Source organism: Schistocerca nitens, chromosome 1 (assembly GCF_023898315.1).
Source record: "Schistocerca nitens isolate TAMUIC-IGC-003100 chromosome 1, iqSchNite1.1, whole genome shotgun sequence".
Lineage (NCBI taxonomy): Eukaryota > Metazoa > Arthropoda > Insecta > Orthoptera > Acrididae > Schistocerca > Schistocerca nitens.
Window position 1 is genome coordinate 505,974,637 of NC_064614.1, and position 22,919 is coordinate 505,997,555.

A 22,919-nucleotide genomic window follows, 5' to 3' on the forward strand; every position below is an offset into this window, starting at 1 on the left:
TAATGTTACATCTTGTAATGCCTATTCTTTCAATTGTTTTCCTGTCATTAAAAATGTTTTGTGGATAACATTTCCCACTTAAAAAAAAAAAAAAAAAAAAAACTACCACATGTGTCAGTATCGATTTACAAATCAATTTATACAGAAATGTCACCTTCCGACTCATATAACTTATAGGGTAATGGGCATACAACTGTACATTTTAAAGATTTTACTTCATTTTTTTTCATTTGTGTTCAGTGTCCACCTATAAAAACAGCACATTCTTTAAATGTTGGTAAGAACGAACAATACATGTGTGTATAGCAAAAATGCAGCAGTGTTGCTCAAGTACATTTTCTTACATGTTGTAAATAAGTTGATGGTTCATCTCTTAATTGTCATTGCCTTTCCCTAACTTTTCAGAACCTCTGCATGCTGAATCTCAAACACTGCAATGAATGGTTGTACGACAAATTTCTTACATCTCCAAAGAATGAGATTCCTTAAAAAAATTTGTGATTTTAGATTTTCCTTTTTCTAATTTCAGTTCCAAGTTTTTCATTACTGTACTCTAGTTCATTTTTTGGTCAAATGTTTGATAGGAGCTAAGACAAGGCTTCCTATAAATTACACAGTTTTCAAATCCAAACAAAGATTGGGAAATTGACAAATGTGGTATCAAATTGATCAGTGTGAGTGTATTTCAAAAACAAATTTATTTGCTTGAACGTAATCAAGGTAAGAAAGAAAAGGCTTAGCTAGTGATTTGAGAGAAAATTGAAATATTCCATTATGAGCTACTGCTAGCTATGTAAAGGAAGTATCAGAAAGTTCATCTGTACAAGGCCTAGCTATTTTGTACAAAAAAAGCTGTATTGGTATGATACTTGATTACTAAAATGGCTTCCTTCAAAGCAAGTATTAAATTCAGGATGTTTTGAGAACAGTGGGTGCTGGGAAGATAAATAGGTGACAGTAAGATCATGCTTTCTGGGGAAAAAAGAAATATCAGTCAAATGTATTGTAACACAGTTTGTCTAAAAGAAAGAAATAATGTATGATAGAGCAACATTTTACTATGAATAACACTCAAAATCACTTACAGGACTTGAGAGGCATCAAATATTCTTATACTTTTAGTCAAATCATTTCACAAAACATTTGCCCAACTTTATTTCAGAAAGTTACTCATAATTCACTTGACTTGGTTTGTATTATTTTTATGTCATTTTATTGATATTTTTGGGTCATTTTAGTGATAATTTTCCAGGTATTTTACGTTATAAAATTCTGGGCCCTGTGGTTACATATCTTTTCCTGTACTCGTAAGCTAAACGGATTCTTGCTATAAGCAGATGCCCCCACTAGCTTCTCTCTGTGGGCACCCCCCAGTGTCAAGGTGTTAGTGTAGCTCAAGAGTAGACATGCAGAAATTAGGAGTGCAGTATGCTCAAGAGCAGGCATGCAGAAATTAAGAGAAAAGTAGACTACCTGGAAAAATATTTTTTCTAGATGAAACATCGTATGAGCATCTTATTATGAGTCATAGAGTAAAACTAGTACTATAAGAATCTGTATAAGTGGCAGCATTGGCACCCATTGTACAGTCTTAAAAAAAGTCTCTTTGTCTTAAGAGTTTATGAGCTGATGACCAGAAATTAATGATTCATGTTAATGAAATAAAGGAGACTTGTATGCACTTAAAAGTGTTACACAGAACTGCAATTCCATCCATTTAAGAAAGGTTTCCAACAGAAGTTAAATTTTTTGGCGTGATCTCTCATCTTGTTGCACATTTGAAAAGTGCTCAAATGAAAGAGAGAAGACAATGGTAGCAAGGTAAATACTCTACAGCTATGAAGAAATTTCAAAAGTTGAAATCCATCAGAAAATGTAATTGCAGTTGTTAGCTTGACTGTTAATGGCGAACTAACTGTTAAAATTCTAATAGTGGAACCCGTATTTGAGTGATGTTTTGTGATGGTAAAATTTTGATAACCTAATAATAAAATATTAGTGAAGCAAGTAAGCTGCTTTTTGAAATTCCACCCCTAAGGGGATGGAAGGTTTTGTTGATAATATGTGACCCTTAAATCAGTTTGGAAGCTACAGCTAAGAAAATTGGTATTTGGTTTCTTGACCAGTAATTAAAAAATACGTGTTTCAGCGTTTTTGGAACTTGAACCCTTAAGGGGGTGAAGAAGAAAGTGAAAGTTTTCTTTTAAAAAATTTTTCCTTAAAAAATTATTTAGTGAACATAATGAGAATTACACACACTAAATAAAGGTGTTTTATCTACACACCCTATTTTTCCACAAAATCTGCATCCAGTTCTGTGGCCTTCCAGCGTGAAACAAGTGCATGTATGACAAACTGCCTATTGGCTTCTGTCTCGGGTTCTTCGGCCGACGTTCATCTAATGATTTTTCTGACGTTTCGCCAGCACGAGTGGCTGGCATTGTCAAAGCTTCACCCTCCATTGCCGGTGGTGAACTGGAGGCGAGCTCGCGGCCGCAGACTATATGTACCTGGCGCGCCAACGTCCGAGGGCTTCTCCGCGGTCATTTCCGGTGTGGTTCTCCTCTTGCTACCTGCGACGGTCGTTCGCTGCAGTACGGGAAGCCAGGATCCGTTTACCTTAAGGCTTTCCTCTTTCTTGTTGAAACTGTTCGCATGTTTTTGGATTTCTACAGCTTCTCTGAACAAGCGCGTGTGATAGTGCTTCTCTACAGCCAGAACTTCCGTGTCGGCGAATTTTATTACGTGGTCGGTCTCATTCAGTGCGTGCTCTGCCACGGCCGATTTCTCCACCTGCCCCAACCTGCAATGTCGCTTATGCTCTTTGATCCTGGTGTTAATGGATCGTCCAGTCATTCCGACATAAACTTTTCCGCATGTGCAAGGTATACGGTATATTCCCGACATTGCAAGTGGGTCTCTTTTCTCCTTCGCCGATCTAAGACACTCTTTGATCTTCCTTGTCGGTTTGAAAATCGTCTTTACGCCGTGTTTGCGCAATATCACAGGAGCATGCAGAACGAACTCGAGCGCTGCACCGAGCGGCAAAAGAAAAAGTTTGAAAGATGCCGGAAGCAGACCGACAAGGCGATTCCCGACATGTCACACACAGTGGTCAACCTCACTGAACGACAATTGACCGAAGAGGAAGTGTCAGTCCTTCAAAAAGAAGGGAATTTCGCTATCATCCCGAGAACTATACCTATGGAGGACATCATTGCCAACACCGAAGCAGCCTTCGGACCCTTCCTTGTGAAAGGGCAGAGGAAATACGCACTGAAACAGCCAGGATACTGCGCCGAGCAAAACCACCAGCTTGCAACCTGAAGAAAGAAGAGGTACAAGCCATTAAGAATCTCAACGCCGACAAGAGTATATTGGTACTGCCTGCCGATAAGGGGAATGCGACCGTCGTAATGAAGACCGAAGATTATGAGCAAAAGATCCGAGACCTATTAGATCCGACGACATACCGAAAACTAAGCGCAGATCCGATGCAGCGTATCACTCGGAATACGAATCGATTAATCAAGGCGTCTTCTCTGCCGGCGGACATACAGAGAAACCTGCGCAACACAGAAGCCCTACCACCTTGGCTGTATGGATTACCCAAGATCCATAAGAACAACGTTCCACTGAGACCGATCGTTAGCGCTCCTGGCTCACCAACGTATAAACTGGCGAAACACTTGGCCTCTCTGCTCCAGCCACACCTGGGAAAGACCGACACATACATTAAGGACTCAGGACATTTCATTGAGAAGCTGAAGAGACTGAAACTTGCGCCAAACGACATCCTGGTCAGTTTTGATGTTGTTTCGTTATTTACGAAAGTGCCACTCAGCGACACTCTGGAGCACATCGGTTCCATGTTCCCGCAATACATCAAAAAGCTCTTCCATGCATGTCCCACCACGAGCTATTTCACGTGGAATGGCGATTTCTACGAACAGCTGGAAGGCGTCGCCATGGGTAGTCCTCTCAGTCCAGTGGTGGCCAACTTCTTCATGGAACAATTCGAAGCACAGGCACTGGACTCGGCGACTTGCAAACCTAAGGTGTGGTACAGGTACGTCGATGATACTTTCGTGGTGTGGAGCCATGGTGAAGAACAGCTCGGTGAATTCCTGAGACACTTGAACAGCCTCCATGCCAACATAACATTTACCATGGAGGTAGAAAAGGACAGGAAACTGCCATTTCTAGATGTGCTGGTCACAAGGGACGGCGAAAACCTGAGACGCAGCGTGTATCGAAAATCGACACACACGGACCGATACCTGCACAAACTGTCAAACCACCACCGGAGCCAGAAAAGAGGCATGATTAGTACGCTCGTAACGAGAGCAGGACGAATATGTGAGCCTCAACACCTCAAACGAGAAATGCAACACCTGGAAACTGTTCTGAGGAGCAATGGGTACTCCACAAATTACATTAGAAGTGTAACAGAGCTAAACACTCGGCGAAGTAAGGAACCAGAAAAAGAAATGTCGGGTACGGCCTTTCTGCCATACATTCCCAGAGTGACGGACAGAATCGGACGTATATTGCGCAAACACGGCGTAAAGACGATTTTCAAACCGACAAGGAAGATCAAAGAGTGTCTTAGATCGGCGAAGGAGAAAAGAGACCCACTTGCAATGTCGGGAATATACCGTATACCTTGCACATGCGGAAAAGTTTATGTCGGAATGACTGGACGATCCATTAACACCAGGATCAAAGAGCATAAGCGACATTGCAGGTTGGGGCAGGTGGAGAAATCGGCCGTGGCAGAGCACGCACTGAATGAGACCGACCACGTAATAAAATTCGCCGACACGGAAGTTCTGGCTGTAGAGAAGCACTATCACACGCGCTTGTTCAGAGAAGCTGTAGAAATCCAAAAACACGCGAACAGTTTCAACAAGAAAGAGGAAAGCCTTAAGGTAAACGGATCCTGGCTTCCCGTACTGCAGCGAACGACCGTCGCAGGTAGCAAGAGGAGAACCGCACCGGAAATGACCGCGGAGAAGCCCTCGGATGTTGGCGCGCCAGGTACATATAGTCTGCGGCCGCGAGCTCGCCTCCAGTTCACCACCGGCAACGGAGGGTGAAGCTTTGACAATGCCAGCCACTCGTGCTGGCGAAACGTCAGAAAAATCATTAGATGAACGTCGGCCGAAGAACCCGAGACAGAAGCCAATAGGCAGTTTGTCAACAAGTGGCCGCGAAAGCCTTAACAAAGTGCATGTATGCCTTGTCGGTACCAATCCTTATCCTGGTGGCGGAGCTAGTGCTTCACTGTGTGAACTTCCTTTGCCGATGGACAGGTGCAGTGCCAACTGCCGAGTTGTAATGTGTCTGTCCTCGCGAATGACATCAGCTCACTGCAACATGTAAGGTGTGACAACTGTTGATGGTCTCCCTGACCACTGCAAATCGTGGAATTCTTTTGAACTGCCTTCTGATGACCTCTCCCTCCATGCCCAGCAACTAACTGTACTTCTGTCGACAGCAGATGCTCCATAGATTTTGCACAAGTGTTTGTGATTATTCCCCACAGTGTCTTTCTCTGCAGTAAGAAATTCAATGACGGCATGTTGCTTGCAACGTACATCACCTACAGATGCCATTTTGAAATTGTCCTGCAGCTATACTATCTGTAGGAAGTGACGGAAACTTAGTGCACTCACTCAGAAGACTTCAAATACCTGATGTTTGACATTCGTAGCATTGTTTTTGGCTGAGAAAAAAAATGTTGTGCATTGCTTTCTGAGCAACCCTCGTACATTAATTTTTCATTAAGCCGAATATATGTTTATAAAATTATTTTTGTTCTGATTACAATGAAAAAAGTCATTACTGATGACAAAATTGATACTATGTTTAAATGTGATTCCGTGTACAGGAACGTCTGTTTGAGGTTACCAGGTACACTGTTTGTAGATTATTGATTTTGTATTTTCTGAAATGAGTGCACAAGTATTTTGCAAAGTCTGTATCTAAAAATTGCTGAGAAGAGTCCTGTGAAATTAAAGATAGTCAAAGGTGGCTCGTGTTTTATCACCCAAAGTTATGCAGAGCTCCATTCTGAGAAATTCTTGAGTGACAGTTGCATTGGAAACGTTTTATCAAAAAGAATGACTCCATCAACAGCTGACATAGTAAAGAGAAAATACTTTAAATTTTGTGAATACTCTGGAAAACAACTGAAATAATTCAGTCCTACAGAGGACAAACTTGACCACTTTGTGATGAATTTACCGCAAAGTGCAAACCATGACTTCATAAAGTTCATGCAGAAGCTCGTATTCATGTTTCATGAAAATACTGCAGTTGAAAGAGGCTTTGCTGTTAACGAAAAAGTTTTAGTTGAAAACTTAGAAGAAGATATAATTCTGCAGAAAGAAGTATTTACAATGCAGCACAATCATTAGATAGATTACTTAATTGTGGGAAACAACTGAATGTAGACATTACAAAATCAGTAATACTAACTGTGAAGAACGCTTCATGAAAAAGAGAAAAAGAGTCGAAGCCTTAAAAAGAAGAAGAAGAAGAAATCTGATGAAAATGAAGTGGCCAATCTTAAAAGAACAGTTCAAGAAATAAAAGAACTCAAAAATAAAACAAGATTGATTATAGAAAAGGTAAAAGAAGAAGCTGAACTTTCGATGCTGATCTTTCAGGTTTAGCTAAGAAACTTAAGCACTGAATATTTTACTGTGAAGTTAAACATTTCACATAAATTTTGTATTTCAAAATGGTAATATTTTCTTAAGGAAAATTATTAGTTTTCACTACATTTCTATGTTAAAAACAACTTGTATTTCAATTGATATGATAAATATATCTGAAAATAGTCATACCCCATCCTATGTGAGTGTCTAATGTTTTCATAGCATTTGATGGATGGTATACCATAAGTCATACATATAATGTAAATGATATTGATATAATAGAGGGAAACATTCCATGTGGGAAAAATATATCTAAAAACAAAGATGATGTGACTTACCAAACGAAAGCGCTGGCAGGTCGATAGACACATAAACAAAGACAAACAAACACAAAATTCAAGCTTTCGCAACAAACTGTTGCCTCATCAGGAAAGAGGGAAGGAGAGGGAAAGACGAAAGGATGTGGGTTTTAAGGGAGAGGGTAAGGAGTCATTCCAATCCCGGGAGCGGAAAGACTTACCTTGGGAGAAAAAAAGGACGGATATACACTCGCGCACACACACACACATCCATCCACACATATACAGACACAAGCAGACATGGTCTTTAAATATGTCTGCTTGTGTCTGTATATGTGTGGATGGATATGTGTGTGTGTGCGAGTGTATACCCGTCCTTTTTTCCCCCTAAGGTAAGTCTTCCCGCTCCCGGGATTGGAATGACTCCTTACCCTCTCCCTTAAAACCCACATCCTTTCGTCTTTCCCTCTCCTTCCCTCTTTCCTGATGAGGCAACAGTTTGTTGCGAAAGCTTGAATTTTATGTGTATGTTTGTGTGTGTATCGACCTGCCAGCGCTTTCGTTTGGTAAGTCACATCATCTTTGTTTTTAGATTTATAATGTAAATGGATAGATAAAAAAAATCTACTCCCCAAGTGACAGCAGGGGTACACACACACACACACACACACACACACAAAATCATTTAACATTTACAAGCTTTTGGAGCCAGTGGCTTCTCCTTCTGGCAGAATAGTTGAAGGGGAAAGGAATATGGATTAAGGAAAAGGATTAGAGAGGTTTAGGGAAAGGGATACAGTTCAGAAAAGTCACCCAGAACTCCGGGTCAGGGGAGACATACCGGACAGGATGAGAAGGAAGTCATCCCGTCCAGTAAGTCTCCCCTCACCCGGGGTTCTGGGTGACTTTTCTGAACCGTATCCCTTTCCCTAAACCTCTCTAATCCTTTTCCTTAATCCATATTCCTTTCCCCTTCAACTCTTCTGCCAGAAGGAGCCACTGGCTCTGAAAGCTTGTAAAAGTTAGCCTGCTGTCGCATGGTGAGTAAATTTTTTTATCTATCCATTTACATTATATTATCAATAATTGAATTTTTCATTGTTATACAAGTTATATATAGTTACTTTATTCATGCTCCCTTATAGTATAAGAGACATAAGAATGATTACATTCAACTTTCATTTCAACCACCTATCATGTTCATAGAAAAATGTTTTTGTCAATGTACCACACACATTTTCATGAGATCGTGAATGTAACTAAAGATGTAATGTAAAAGTCGTGGAAAGGTGATGAATTTCATCCTCGAAAAATCTGTAGGCGCCCTGATACGTCAATTCAATTCAATTTTCTTAAAAATGTGCAAATCTTTTATGAACTTCTTTATTAAATTTTAATACCCTTCTGCAGATTAGTTTGCGTAGACTAGATGCACTATTTGCACAGTGTATAGATTTACACATAAGCAATGGGCATAACAGCATATGAATTTGATTAAAGAAAGGGAAAAAAGTGCTAGCCATACAGTCTACGCAACAAAGCAGTAGCCGCTAAGCTAGTAAAACTATATGTTTTTTCACCAAACGTTCCTAACCTGAATAAATGTATGGTTCTCTGTTTCTGCTGCAGATTTTTCCATCAGGTGGTGGGATCTTCAGCAAATGGATAAAAAGGGCAAATTTTAAAACGTTCTCAGTGAAACCAATCATTCTGGAAGTTAGACAGCATCCAGCAATAACTTCTGTTATGTGGCCTATTCTGAACCAGCAGTCTGCAGAACCTCAGGTCAGCAGAAAAGAAGTGGTTAGTTTTTATCATTACATTGTAGTTTTAAAGTGTCTAAACACTGATTTTAAATTTGCATGATTCAGCACAAGACATTCATGGTCAGTGAGCTAAGGTGCTGAATCAATCTGCAAAAATTTGAAGCCACAGTTCCTAATGTGGTAATTCATATCGAAATGCAATGTTCTTGCATTGAGTATGTTGACTATCATAGTTTTTATTTGCAACTGCGCTATAATTAGTGGATAGTATTTCAGCTATAATTACTGGATAATATTTCATTTGATGAATTGACTGTGTAAATTTCTCAGATTTTTTTTTCCTCCCTCTGCAATCTGGAATAATGCTGGAAGTCAGATGCTTTAACATATAATATCAAATTCTTGGAAATAAATGTGAAGAGTTTCTTCAAAGACATTCTTCATTTATTCCTCGATCACAGTACACTAAATTCTTGTATACAAGACTTTCTTAATACAGGAATGCCTCAGATTTTATAATCTCCAAATCTGACAGAAGACTGTCATGAATCAAATTTTTCAATTTTCTGTTGTTTCTTCATGAATCATTGCCAGCATTTTTATGCTGGGGCCATTTATTGGTGGTTTGCTGCACCACCCCAACCTAGGGCAACAGTGCATGGAGCGTACACCAGTGTCCAAGCACGTACTTCATCTAGTGCAGTTATTTCAGTCAGTGCCCTCTCCCTGAAGGGACTCCGCATCCATCAGTATACTTGGCACAGGCAAAATACATAACAAAAATTCACATCAGGTGCACTCTCCTAAATATTTAAATCATTATATTGTTTATAGTTCACAACCATCATTCATCAATAGACAGACATACAGTTACACATCACTCCTCTGGCGTGATATGTAATGCTACATATTCCCCCACTTGGACTAATGATCTCACTACACATTATATAGACTTAAATTGTTGCTTATTCTTTGCTACATGTACATGACTTTTTTAGCAAGTGCACTTAACATCTTATCTAACAGCTTTACCTAATGAAAGTTAAAGGTTTTTGTCTACTTAATAATTTTTTAACCCTTTCCATCTTATTCTTAATTTTATAATACGAGATTTCATTGGTCCATAAGTACAATGTGATTACATATGCACACAATAGACCGTCAACATAAGTCAAATTCATATTTACACTTACCTCCAAACATTTATTTTATTTTGTTTGTATATAATGCATTTTACCATTTCTTCTAGACAGTCATTTTCTTCAGTCTACTACATTACCATTTTCCTAACTCTCTTTTCCAAACTTGTGTGTAAGAGAAAATTCTTTGAGATGGGCAGCTCGTTCTGTAACACAACTAGTTCAGGAAGCCATATATTACATATTATTTTTATCCCTTTTCATCGTCCTAACTATAAGGTGTAGCTAGATTTTGAGTACCTGGTATCTTCAAGTTTTGTATACTATGGTTCTTCTATCTTGTAAGCTTTCAATGTTTTTTTCTTACAAACTCAGACACTTTCTTCATATGCAGTATAATCCCTATTTCACTATCCTTAGCAGTCCACAACTACTCAAGTAAGTTTCTCTTTTCTACAACATTGGAGTAAGTCTCAGAATCGTTATTATTCTACCACTGTTGATAACACCTAGCCCGCATCAAAACAGAATGTGCTTGTGTAGCCAGCCCGAGTGTGAAAACAGTCTTTGAGTGGTCCAGCAGCAAACCTGAAGAGACTTTTAAGACTTATATCAGGAAAGCCTGTGAAGTCACATTTATAACACCTCTTTCCTCAGAAAGACTTCTCACACCCAGTGCTATATATTTCTTGGTGGTGACGTCCCATATGTGTTTCTTCATTTCATCGCAGCTGTAGGTCCTCCTTCCTTGGTACATTTGCTTTATTCCTTCCGCACAGTACATATTAGGGTACATCATCCTGTTTACAACTTCAATATCTCTCTCTCCTCTGCACTTGTTATTTTGAGACAAACTTACTCCTACATTACGGTAAACACATACCTGGCTGTCTGGTTTGCCCTGTTGTCAACATTTCAAGTGCTCCTTTTCACCATCTTAGCCAGTAATCGTACCTGACTTAGCAGTATCTTATTGTAGATAGTATTTATTACCATTGAATTAATCTTTAGAAAACAAATTTTAGGTTATCCAAAGATAGTGTCACTTACACTGCTGTGGATACTCACAATACCATTTTTATCTAGCCTGGAAGTTACCATGCATCATTAAACATGTTCTAAATCAAACACATTTCACTCTTCCCAATCTTACTCTCATCTGTATGTCGTTGCTGACATCTGCATATTGTAGCATATACTATAATATATTACAGGATAAACATGTATTTCAAGGATGAAAAAAATGCATTGTAAATATTTCCATGGTGTATAGTTAAATAATTCTATATTTTCCACATGGAATTAGTGATGATATGACACTATTTTAATAAATATGAATGAACATTGCCGTTCAGACTGAATCTTTTTGTATCTCATGAAGGCTGATAATGCCTGCAAGCTAACAGGCAATTTTGCTGCTGTTGAATCCGAAGCAAGGCTTCTCTATAAGGAATGTAGTGCTTCAGCCTTATATGTCCCAAGAAAACAAAGCCTCTGGAATTCCGCATCTGTCCTGTCTGTTTCAGCTGACAAATGAGTTGTGCCAACAAATGATTCAGTCTTTTCCTCCTGACTTTTTGTTCAGTTAAATCACTAATGCACTCCTCCCATGTTGTAACAGTAGAGCCTGCAACCTTAGTTATAGCTGAGTCTTTCTGCTGTTCTAAAAGATTTAGTCTGATAATAGTATTGTGATCTGTCTATGTACCTCAGTCAACATCTACTGTGTAAAATCTTTGAGCTGTTTTAAATCTTTCTGTATGTCTCATAATTACTATCAGCTTCATTCTTCACCAGGTCACACTGCATAATAATTTCGATATGTAACACACCTGTTCAAGTTGACATTTTAGGTTGTAACTTGGATATTTTATTATCATATATATTATTTCTCGTTTTTTTTTTATCAGTATGCCATATCTCCCTTATTAAAACAAATAAACACTCTCCAAACAGGCCCTGAAGGCCCAGCGGCACAGACTAGGCGCCTTGTCATCCACAGCCCTTAGGTGTCGCTGGATGCAGATACACAAGGGCATGTGGTCAGCACACTGCTCTCCTGCCCGATGTCATTTTTGTGACAGGTGCCACTGCTTCTCAGTCAGGTAGCTCCTCAATTAGCCTCACAAGGGCTGAGTGCAACCTGCTGGTCAACAGCACTTGGCAGCCTTGGACAGTGACCCATCCAAGTGCTAGCCAAGCCCGACAGTCCTTAACTTCAGTGATCTGACAGGAATCGGTGTTAACCAGTGCGGCAAGGCTGTTTGCATATTTCCCTTATTAATTAATAAAAATTAATGATTGAGACATCATTTTCAAGATTTCTTTCACCACTATGTCGAAAAATACGCAAATAGTTTTTTTTTTTTACTTTATTTGAAAAATATTTTTATAAAAGCAATGTAGAAAGTGTCATCTATTGATGCTGTATTTAACTAATATGCTCATCAGTTGTTTAGATTGTTTACATAAATGTAGTCTATCATGCAATTTCAGTCATACACATCAATGTAAAGAATTTAAAAGGCACCATCTGTTGACAATCTTATTTTACTATTATGTACAACAGCATCTGGAGTTGTTAACTTTCTGTAAGTAAATGTTGTGTTCTATGCAAATAAGTTAATTACATCAACATTCATCATCACAGGAGGTAAGTACCGTTTACTACAACTTCACACTGTTAGAATTGGAGAACATTTTCAAATATCATGGCAGATTTTGCCAACAATTCAACCTTCGAGCTCCTGTTGCAAACATCTCGCAACACACAACAGAAGCCTATGATGTAGAAGAAGAATGTACAAACAGTGGTACAGCTTACAAAAAGTTAAACGAAGAACAGAAGTCATAGATGAGGAAGTCTTGACTAAGAAATAAGACCCCCAGTTGTCATGCCATTGAGGGACTGAGAAGGTCTGGTAAAACATTTGTCTACAAAACTTTGTATCAAATTTATGGGGTGGAAATAAGATGGTTTTAACAGCTGCATGGACAGGCACTGCCACCAGTCTCCTACCAAGTAGATGCTCATCACATTCGATTTTCAAACTACCTGTATCCATCTTGAACAAATTGGTCTCAACTCACACTCAAACCAAGGATGAAAAAATTCTGTGTGACACTGATCTCATCATTTGAGATGAGATTTCAACAGTTCCCGAAGACTCGCTACATGTTTTCGATTGACTTTCAAGGGACATTATGAATAAATAATCTCCATTGTGGAGACAAAATAATTCTGTTTGGCGGAGATGTCCATCATGTGTTACCCATCATTAGACATGTCAATAGAACAGCCATTGTAAAAACTACAGTTAAACGATCACCATTATGGTCTCACGTTAAAATTCAAAAAGTGACTCAAAATATAAGGGTAGATGCTATCCTGTTTTCACCAGATGTTTACTAAAAGTGGGTAATGGTGATTTAGAAAATCAGATTACTTCAGTGAAGGAATCAAAATTTCTAAACATTGTTATTGTAATTACAATAGTTTTATTACCACCATATTCAATGTTACAGAAATCAGTGACCAAAATGTTTCACAATTCTTTGTCCAAAAAATGATTTTACAACACTTCACTTCATGGCTATGTCATTTCCAGTTTATTACATGGGGAGGCAAAGTTTTACCTCAGTTCTGATTCTGTCCTACTTGAAGAAATAAACAACATTCAGTTGTACCTCATATAATTCCTGAACTCTCTATATCCGCTCGGTTAACCATCTCATGAATTGCATTTAAAGAAAAGTGCCATTGTTATGTTTGAGAAATATCTTAATGATAATCAGGGATTAATTAATGGTGCAAGATTAGTGATAAGGCACTTAAGCTAGTATATCATCACTGCTAAATTCACCGGCTCTAAGAGAACTGTGCTCATACCTCACATTAACCTCGTATCTTCTGATCAAACCATGTCTTTCCAAATGATAAGAAAATGATTCCCAATAAAAGTAGCATTCAATTGTCCATTAATAAAGCACGAGGCTAGGCACTTCAAAGTGAAGAATTGTATTTACCAGAACCTATTTTTTTCTCATGGACAGTTATATGTGGCTTTTTCATGCGTTTGCACATTCAGGGATATTTATTTTTGTGCTAAAGACACCAATAGCCAAGAAGTAAACAATGATCACATTAGTAAACAATAATCACATCAGTAAACAATGATCACATTATACAAGGTGTATATGACCCAAGACAACCTGGAAATCCAGGAAAAACCTGGAATTTTTTCATCCGGAAGAAAACCAGGGAAAACCCCGGGAATTTTTCAGACTACCGGAAATTTTTCATTGTTTTAGCTCTCAGTTAAATTTTTGTAGTTTTGATTGGTAAGAATTGATACTCTAGCAAAGCATGTTACTGTATCCTGCTACTGGAGAATGATACTGCAGCAATAAAATATAGACGAGAGGAAAAAAATAAAAACTTTATTTGTGAAGGAAGCAAGCAGCCAGATGCTAATGAGAAAAATTTTTCTTGCGCGCCGTACCTGCCAGATTCGCGCATGCGCAGAATTGTCCGATCTGTAGTGGGGAGGGGGTTAATCTCCATGTGACTTGTGTTTGCGTTAAGTGATTTCACTGCTTGCTCTTCATTTATAGCTCCCATGTCAAATGAAAACAAAACTGATTTCTGTGTCTGGGAGCTATCAAGTGAATTAAAATACATTCACATAATTACAGATGACAAAAATATTTTATTACTTTCAGTTTTCTGATTTTATTTTGTTTCCAAGGTATTAGCAGCCAAGCATTAATCACCTTGCAGAACAATGAAGTTATTTTTGTCAGTTTGCTAAAGAAATTTGGCTTTATTAATCTTTCCGCTGAGGCAATCAATTTTTTTGAAACGAAGTGTTTCATTCCACAGTATTGGCTAGTTCCAAGTGTTCACTGAATTTCGAATGCATGTTTTCATCTTCTGCCATGTATGGCATTATGCCATAATAAAGAACCAAACACGAAATAGTACAGTACTGGTAATCTAAGAAAATTTACGTCCCAAAGACCACACTGAAAAGCTTAATATCAGATGGAACCTACTTAATTGTGACTCTGGAAAAAAACCAATGTGCACTTCAAACTGAATTATGCATTTTAGTATGGTTTACAAAATTCCAATGCTCTTGGAGTATCCTCTGATGTCCTGTTTCTTTTATGGCGTAATGTAAGCTCTCTTAGTGCTTTATACACACATGCAAGCTTCCTACACCACTGCAACTGCACACACGCAATAATACCTGTTTTCTGGTGCTCTCTGGCAACTGCTAAATTGAACCTATCTCTAATAGTCTCGGGATAGTATTGCGAACGGTGGTTTGAAAAGCGTTACTTTCAAAGTAAATTTGTTTTATGCGAGATGAATTATGCTACGTGTGAGAAAGTGGGATGAATTTCTTAAATCACAGAGCGTTTAAAAATGATCACTTTGAGGACCATCCACTTACAAGAATTTCGAGCCCAGAAGACCAAACATTTATGTCATTTTAAACTTACTGGCACATTTGTGTGATGTATCTTAAAGTATAACTCACACACAAAAAGATCAATATTACGTGTGAAAGCTTAGCTTCTATTGTAGCTTATTAATCTTCGAGACCAATATTATATGTGAAAGCTTAGCTTTTATTGGGCTATACTATGTATATTAATGTAAACCATTAACTTTTCCTCTTTGTGTGTTCGCACTACGTTACAGTGATCTTGCTATTGGCTGACTAGAACATATGTCCTATGCTCTGAATATCTGCTGTCATCAGCTGGAGAGATCACGTGGCATGAGATATGACTGGCTTACAGAAGGACATCCCAATCTCAATTTCAATGCTCCAGAAATTAACATGCTGTGTTTGGTGCAATTCGAATTTATACTTTCGTAATACGAAAATATGCAGCATATCTTATCTCCCACGTCCCCCCCTCCCCCCCCCCCCCCCTGAAGTTCTGGTTCATGACTCTGTAAATTTCTCGGGCTTCTTTTCTTCTGCAATCTGGAATCATGCTGAAAGTGTGATGCTTTAATGTAACATCAAATTCTTGGAACTAAATTGCAGATTTTCTTCAAAGACATTCATCGTATATTCTTTGATAAAAATGTGACAAATTCTAATGCACGGAATTACCGTGCCATCACTGAAAGAATCTTGGCCCTTGTTGACCAATATCTGTAACCAATTGCCCAAAAACGTAGCCACCCACATTAAAGAGACCAACAACTTCCTGCACTAGTGCTCTACCATCCCAACACCCGTATCTCCTGGGTCAGTTCTCGTCACTGTAGATGGAATCTCCTTGTACACCAGCATCTCTCATGCCCATGGCCTTGCTGCAATTGAACACTACCTCTCCCAATGCCCTGCAGATTCCAAACACACCACTTCATTCCTCATACAGCTACCCAATTAAATCCTAACCCATAATCTCTTCACCTTTGAAGGGAAGGTATACAGTTAAACTTGTGGCACAGCCATAGGCACCCATATGGCACCCTCCTATGCCAACCCTAGTTTCCCAAAACCCCAAACCCCCTGGTGTGATTCAGGTTTATTGATGACATCTTTATAACTTGGACCCAAGGCCAGGACACCTTATCCTCATTTGTACACAATGTCAACACCTTCCTCCCATCCACTTCACCTCGACCTCCTCCACCCATCGTGCCACCTTCCTAGACGCCGATCTCCTCCTCTACACTTCTGTCCACATCAAACCCACCAACGATACCTGCACTTAGACAGCAGCCACTCCTTCCACACCAAAAAAACCCTCCCATTCAGCCTGGCCAACCATGGTAGATGCACCTGCAGTGATGAAAACTCCCTCACTCAGTATGCTGAAGGCCTGACAAAGGCATTTGTGGACAGGTAGTACCTCCAGGCCTAATACACAAACAGTTCTTCCAAGCAGTAACCCCACACACACCTGATCCTCACATCCACCCCAAGAACCTACTGCAAAGAAGCAGCCCTCATGTCACCCACTACCAGGTCATCACTGAAAGCAGCCATGTGATACACCTGCTCTGCTGCAGCCACTGCACAGTGTTGTTCATTGGTATGACAGCCATCCAGCTGTCTATCAGAATGAATGAGCACCGCCAAAGTGCTGCCAAAAACAAGGTGGACCACCCAGTGGCACAATATGCGAGATTTCAATGGCTGCTTCACTTCCCGTCCCATCACGATGCTTCCCAAAACCACCAGATTTTCTGAGCTGCACAGATGGGAGCTATCCTTACAGCACATCCTTCACTCCCGTAACCTCCCTAGTCCAAACCTAATGTAACTCGCTGTCCCCTCACCCTCCATCCCCCACCCAATTGTGTGTGTGTGTGTGTGTGTGTGTGTGTGTGTGTTTGTGTTCCTTAATCCGAGAACGCCACTATCTAATTCTCTCCAGATCTGACACAATCCGTCATCAAATTTTACAGTCTTGTGCTGTTTCTTCATGAATCATTACCACCATTGTTACGCTGGGGGCATTTACTCCTGTGTATCCTCATTATTCCAGCCTAGGATGACAATGCATGGAGAGTGCACAGACATCCATGTAAGTATTGCACCTAGTGCACTTACTGCAGTTGCCAACCTGCCTTGAAGACACATGGTGTCCCTGCAGTATACATAACAAAACCGTACAACAGTTCCACTCTCCCATATTAAATCATGATAGTGTTTATAGTTCACAAATATTATTCATCAGTAAAATAGACGTAGGTTTACACTCATCTAGAGTGACATGTAATTTGGTATCAGTAAGCCTACAGTAGTTTGGTTTGTCTGTGTTCTGAATTTAGTAATATTTTGTATGTGTTGCCATAAAGCTCTTTGTGTACAAATGAAAATGTTTCAAGTAGTTTTAAATAATTTTATTCATGCTTGTATACACTTTGTAGTTCCTCATAGATCTGTATGACAGTCAGTATTATTTATGCAATTTTGACAGGAAATTGTATACGAAGTGACTCATCAATATGAATTCTGTCACTGTGCGAGTAATACTGGTTCACTCTTGTGTATGCTTCTTGTCCCTGCTTGTGAAAGAAAACTGTTATGCAATTAATGACATCCCCCTTTTATGGACTACACTGGGGCCATTCTTTTGCTTCACCTACATATACAGCAGTACAATTAATTTAAAGAACTATATATAAAGTGTAATATTAATGACGATACAAACATACTAACTGTGGGCCCAAGCTCAATTGTACCAGCCACAGCACAAATGGACATTCACAAACTCACTGACTTTGAACTGTTTATCCTAATGGCACATAAACTCTAATTGTGCAGCTTCAGTCTAACTAATGCAACCAGCTAAAAATAGCCATTAATGGTCAAATACTTTGAGAAATTCCTTACAGTGAAGCTGGATAACAAGCAAAAACAGTCAACAATAGAAATAACAATCAAGAAGCTAAGAGTATCATGTTCTGTTGTTGCATATATTCTAATGGTTTCAACGACAAGAGAAGCGGCACAAAACTGGATTGCGAACTTCACACTTCTCTTTTCTTTTCAAAGAAAAATGCTGGTTAGAGGAACTAAAAAAAATGCTCTCTCTCTCTCTCTCTCTCTCTCTCTCTCTCTCTCTCTCTCTCTTCTTACACACACACACACACACACACACACACACACACACACACACACACACACACACACACTAGAAATAACTTGGTACCCTCATACTTTCAGTTTAGTTCAGGTACATTTTCATTTCCACAAGTTTCATATAAGCATACAGTCTCTTGCAAGTCAACTATGCCAACAACCATCAGATACTATTAACTATAATTATAATGTGGTGGGTTTAATAACCACCAGAAATTCAAAAACAGATCTTGCTTCAAGCAAGTCTAACACCAAGATTAAGTAAGAGCCTCTAGACATATCATGTTTCAATTGTCTATAACAATAACAGTTATTCGACTGCCAAGGAATAATAAGTAGTTACTCCTTGCATCCTCCATACAGGTTCTATGGCATGAGCGGCAAACACTTGTCAGCGTCGCTCGTCTGACGCAACTCCTGTCTTCCCATGATAAACGTCCATCCTGCACACACAGACTTGTGTTGCACAGTAAATAGGCTCTCTCTCTCACACTTATCTTTAAAACATCACATGTTCAAGGCGGCAGAAGGTCAAGTGGTTCCAAAATTTTCGTGGAAATTCTCAAATCACTACATATCCCCTTCCTTAGCTCAAACATGCAATATTTTATACATAATTACCATGTACATTAATATCGCATTGGATAACATTTCATTTTTCAACAGTACATCTTTTTCTATCAATAAACGTAAATACTCTTGTTCTTATTGCTTGGTCATTCCTTTTTTCCAGTCTACTACTAGTTATAAAATGTGAACCTTTCAATGCACGTTGGAGTTAGCTCTCTTTTTCCAATCGTAAATTTCAGGTGTCATGGACCCTTGAATATTTCATCCTTTGCTCTAATTCTCTGTACTACCTCTTTAGTACATAATGGCCTCAATACTTATAATAGTCTGTAGTCTGGAGGAACTCTGGACAAAATAAAATGTTCCTATTCACACTCAGAAAACATAATAATGGTTGTGAAATATAGAATTCAAACTTACCAGAATAATTCCTACAAAATGTGTGACTTCTGTCACAATACTGTACTTTTCCCCTTTGATCAGCATCTATACCTTACACGTTGGGTTGACCCTATTAGTGCCTTTTCTCCTTCCGTTTCGGTAGGTACGCCGCTTTAAATTCCTATTCTCCTATGGTGCCCCTGTCTGACAGAATAGGTCAGCCTTTTTTAAGTCTGCCTATCTGCCCTTTATATCCAATAAATGCTGGGTGCACCCTCCTTATCCTTTCTGAGTAGGCCTCCAGATTCATTACTCAAGTATACATCTTTATGTGCACTATAATTAAATATCCTCTGGTAAAATTACAAAATCTATTTCACACTTCACACTCACTTTTTAATACTTCATTTAGTACCCTAGAGTCCTCCTCCTACTTTTCAACTTTTATACTCTTGGTATGTACTCTACCTCTATACACTATTCATACAAATGTGTTTACTTGTGTTACAAGAGTCCCACTATCCTACCAGTCGTCAAAATATTTGTCAGACTGACCTTCCTTAACAATTATCACAAACCCTTCCTCTCTGGCTTCTGCTCTCCTTAATTACTCATGCTCCCTACTTAGGTATACTCGATGTAAAATAAGCATAGTTTTTACTTGTGCACATAGGCGCTACACACACACACGCACACACACATGTGTACGATGTAGAACTTAGCCGGCCACAATGGTCGAGCGTTTCTAGGCACTTCAGTCTGGATGTGTGTGATGTCCTTAGGTTAGTTAGGTATAAGTAGTTCTAAGTTCTAGGGGACTGATGACCTCAGATGTTAAGTCCCATAGTGCTCAGAGCCATTTGAACCATTTGTAGAACTTATTGGAAACCACGGAAAATGAGAAGGACTTCTGCGATAGAAGTAGTTGAATATGGAAAGAGCGAAAGATAGATAGGTACTCAAATGAGAAGTAAGAAAGGAAAAAGTAGAAATGGTTGCTAAGATCGAAGAAGTGTAAGAAGATAGCCTCAAAGACAAGAAACCCTTCCCACACCCCTTCCCCAGGATCCCTACCTCATCGGTACTTGAGTCAAAAGCCGGAGGAGGTATGGTGTTAATTGTCTTACAGAACGGATATTCTCCTTCACCCTTGAGGTCCCCAAAGAAAAATCTTAGCAACATCTATGGAACAGCAAATGATGAAAAATCAGTCACACTTGTTTGCGAGGGTCGTTTGGGAGGTGTGGTGTGTGTTCTGTTTAGCCATATTTGTACTTACACTACCCACCCCTCCAAAAACTAATAGAAACCCTCCCCTATAGATCACATCTCATAAAAGGTAAAAAACATTCTGCATTACGTATAAAATTATGTATCATATTATCACAATTATGTAATGATTCATACAAAATCATGTTTTCTATTAATACAACATTCTTTGCATTTTATTAATCTGCACCAAGGTTTGCATAGATCAACTGGATAAGAGATTACTTTCAAAGAGCAGCTTAGGCAAAAATAGGACCTAACTATACGTGGAGAGCTTCGGCTGCTGTTGGCATTAAAATTGGGACCACCACTGACTAGAGCAGAGCATAAAGGCAACTTAACAGGCACAATCCTCTAACAACTGAGGACGACTTCTCCTAATGGTGGCTGATAGGACAGTATAAGAAGTAGAGTGATAGCGTAAGAAGTAGGGGGATAGTGTAAGAAGTTGGGGTAATTCAGTGCAGGAAAATTTTATTGCAGAAGAAACACCGAAAACAACTAAGGATCCGATGGCCGTCACTCCGCCCGTCAACACAGACCATTAACGTCCCTGGGAGACAGATATGACTCCACCCAGATTCCATGGATCTGACCTTAACCTCACTTGAGCAAGTGCAAACCAGTACATTTTGTTAAATTTTGTGTGAAAGTCTCCCCATGACAAAACAATCACCACATTACTCGGTAACACAACATTAGGCAAAGTTATTCTATTTTCTATTCCATCCTTGATAAATTTGAATTCTTCCGACAAGTGGTACATAACCTTACCAGCATCATTACGTTCGGAAAAAGCAACCATTTAAATGTTTCCAGAGATTATACGCTTGGTAATGTCTCGATCTTTAATTAGTTCAAATGGTTCTGCCAACCAACTTACATTTAAAATGTCAAAGTTGACTATTTTTTCTTTAAAAGTTCGTCCTATATTATCTACTCATGAACTGACAATGTGTGAAGTAACACCTGGGATTTTTGACTGAATAATCATTATTACTTCCTTAGGTCAATCTGTGCTCTCTTTGAAAGTATTCATTTCCCGTCTTACGGAATTGTGTGAAACGATTCCCTGGATGAAACTTCGTGGCAGATTAAAACTGTGTGCTGGACCGAGACTTGAACTCGGGACCTTTGCCTTTCGCAGGCAAGTGCTCTACCATCTGAACTAACCAAGCACGACTCACGCCCCGTCCTCATAGCTTCACTTCTGCCAGTATCTCGTCTCCTACCTTCCAAATTTCACAGAATCTCTCCTGCAAACCTTGCAGAACTAGCACTCCTGGAAGAAAGGATATTGCAGAGACATGGCATAGCCGCAGCCTGGAGGATGTTTCCAGAATGAAATTTTCACTCTGCAGCAGAGTGTACACTGATATGAAACTGCTTGGGTAGCTCAGTTGGTAGAGCACTTGCCCACAAAAGGCAAAGGTCCCGAGTTCGAGTTTCTGTCTGGTACACACTTTCAATCTGCCAGGAAGTTTCATATCAGCGCACACTCCAATGCAGAGTGAAAATCTCATTCAGGAATTTCCCTGCTTTGTTACTAATGGTTGCTATGGCAACTCAAAATATCTTTTTATCTTGAGTTCATTTGAAAATTCCTCTTTCTTCGAGTCCTGATCACGCTTATTTTGTACTACATTTTCACTCCCTGTTGTCTTATGGAATGATGTTCTAGGGTGGTAAGGATATTGGATAAAGTAGATAGCCACACATTTTTCAAAGACCTCATCACAGTAGTTAGAATTGATACACTCATTTCCTTGCAGTTTACCCCATATTATTTTTTGTTAGTGATTATAATAATCTATTTTTGATGCATAATTTTGTTGGAAAATTCTGTTAGTATGTAAATAATTTAGGAGTAAAGGAGACCACTCACCAAAAAGCAGAAGCGTTGAGTAGTCAAGAGGCACACACAAAAAGAAAGAAAACTTGCTAGCTTTCGGAGTAACCCTTTTTCAAGGTGGAGGAAACACACACACACACAGAGAGAGAGAGAGAGTCACAGCTCTGCATGGTGTCAGCTGGGCACACAATGGTAGTGCTGCAATTCAGCAAGGGGACTAGCGTAGGGTGGATAAAGTGAGTGAGAGGCAGGGAGAGGGGATGGGGCTGGTAGCTAGCAGCTCAAGGGATGCAGCTGGTTTGCTGGCTAAGAATGCGGGAGAGGGGAGTAGCAGCTGCACGGGCTAGGCATGTGATG

General features: G+C 39.3%; 1 protein-coding gene across 3 annotated transcripts in view; it reads left to right on the forward strand.

Annotated features, from left to right (window-relative positions):
- Window positions 1–22,919, forward strand: part of LOC126252933 (centromere protein I-like) — a 370,827-nt gene that overhangs the window by 342,078 nt on the left and 5,830 nt on the right. Inside the window, exons 16-17 of one of the 3 annotated variants that reach the window (XM_049953931.1) lie at window positions 8,594–8,749; window positions 11,826–11,974. In XM_049953931.1, coding sequence (XP_049809888.1) covers window positions 8,594–8,749; window positions 11,826–11,974 — 305 coding nt within the window. Of the gene's footprint in view, window positions 1–8,593; window positions 8,768–11,825; window positions 11,975–22,919 lie in introns of all 3 variants that reach the window. The other 2 variants (XM_049953938.1, XM_049953948.1) reach the window with 2 other exon arrangements.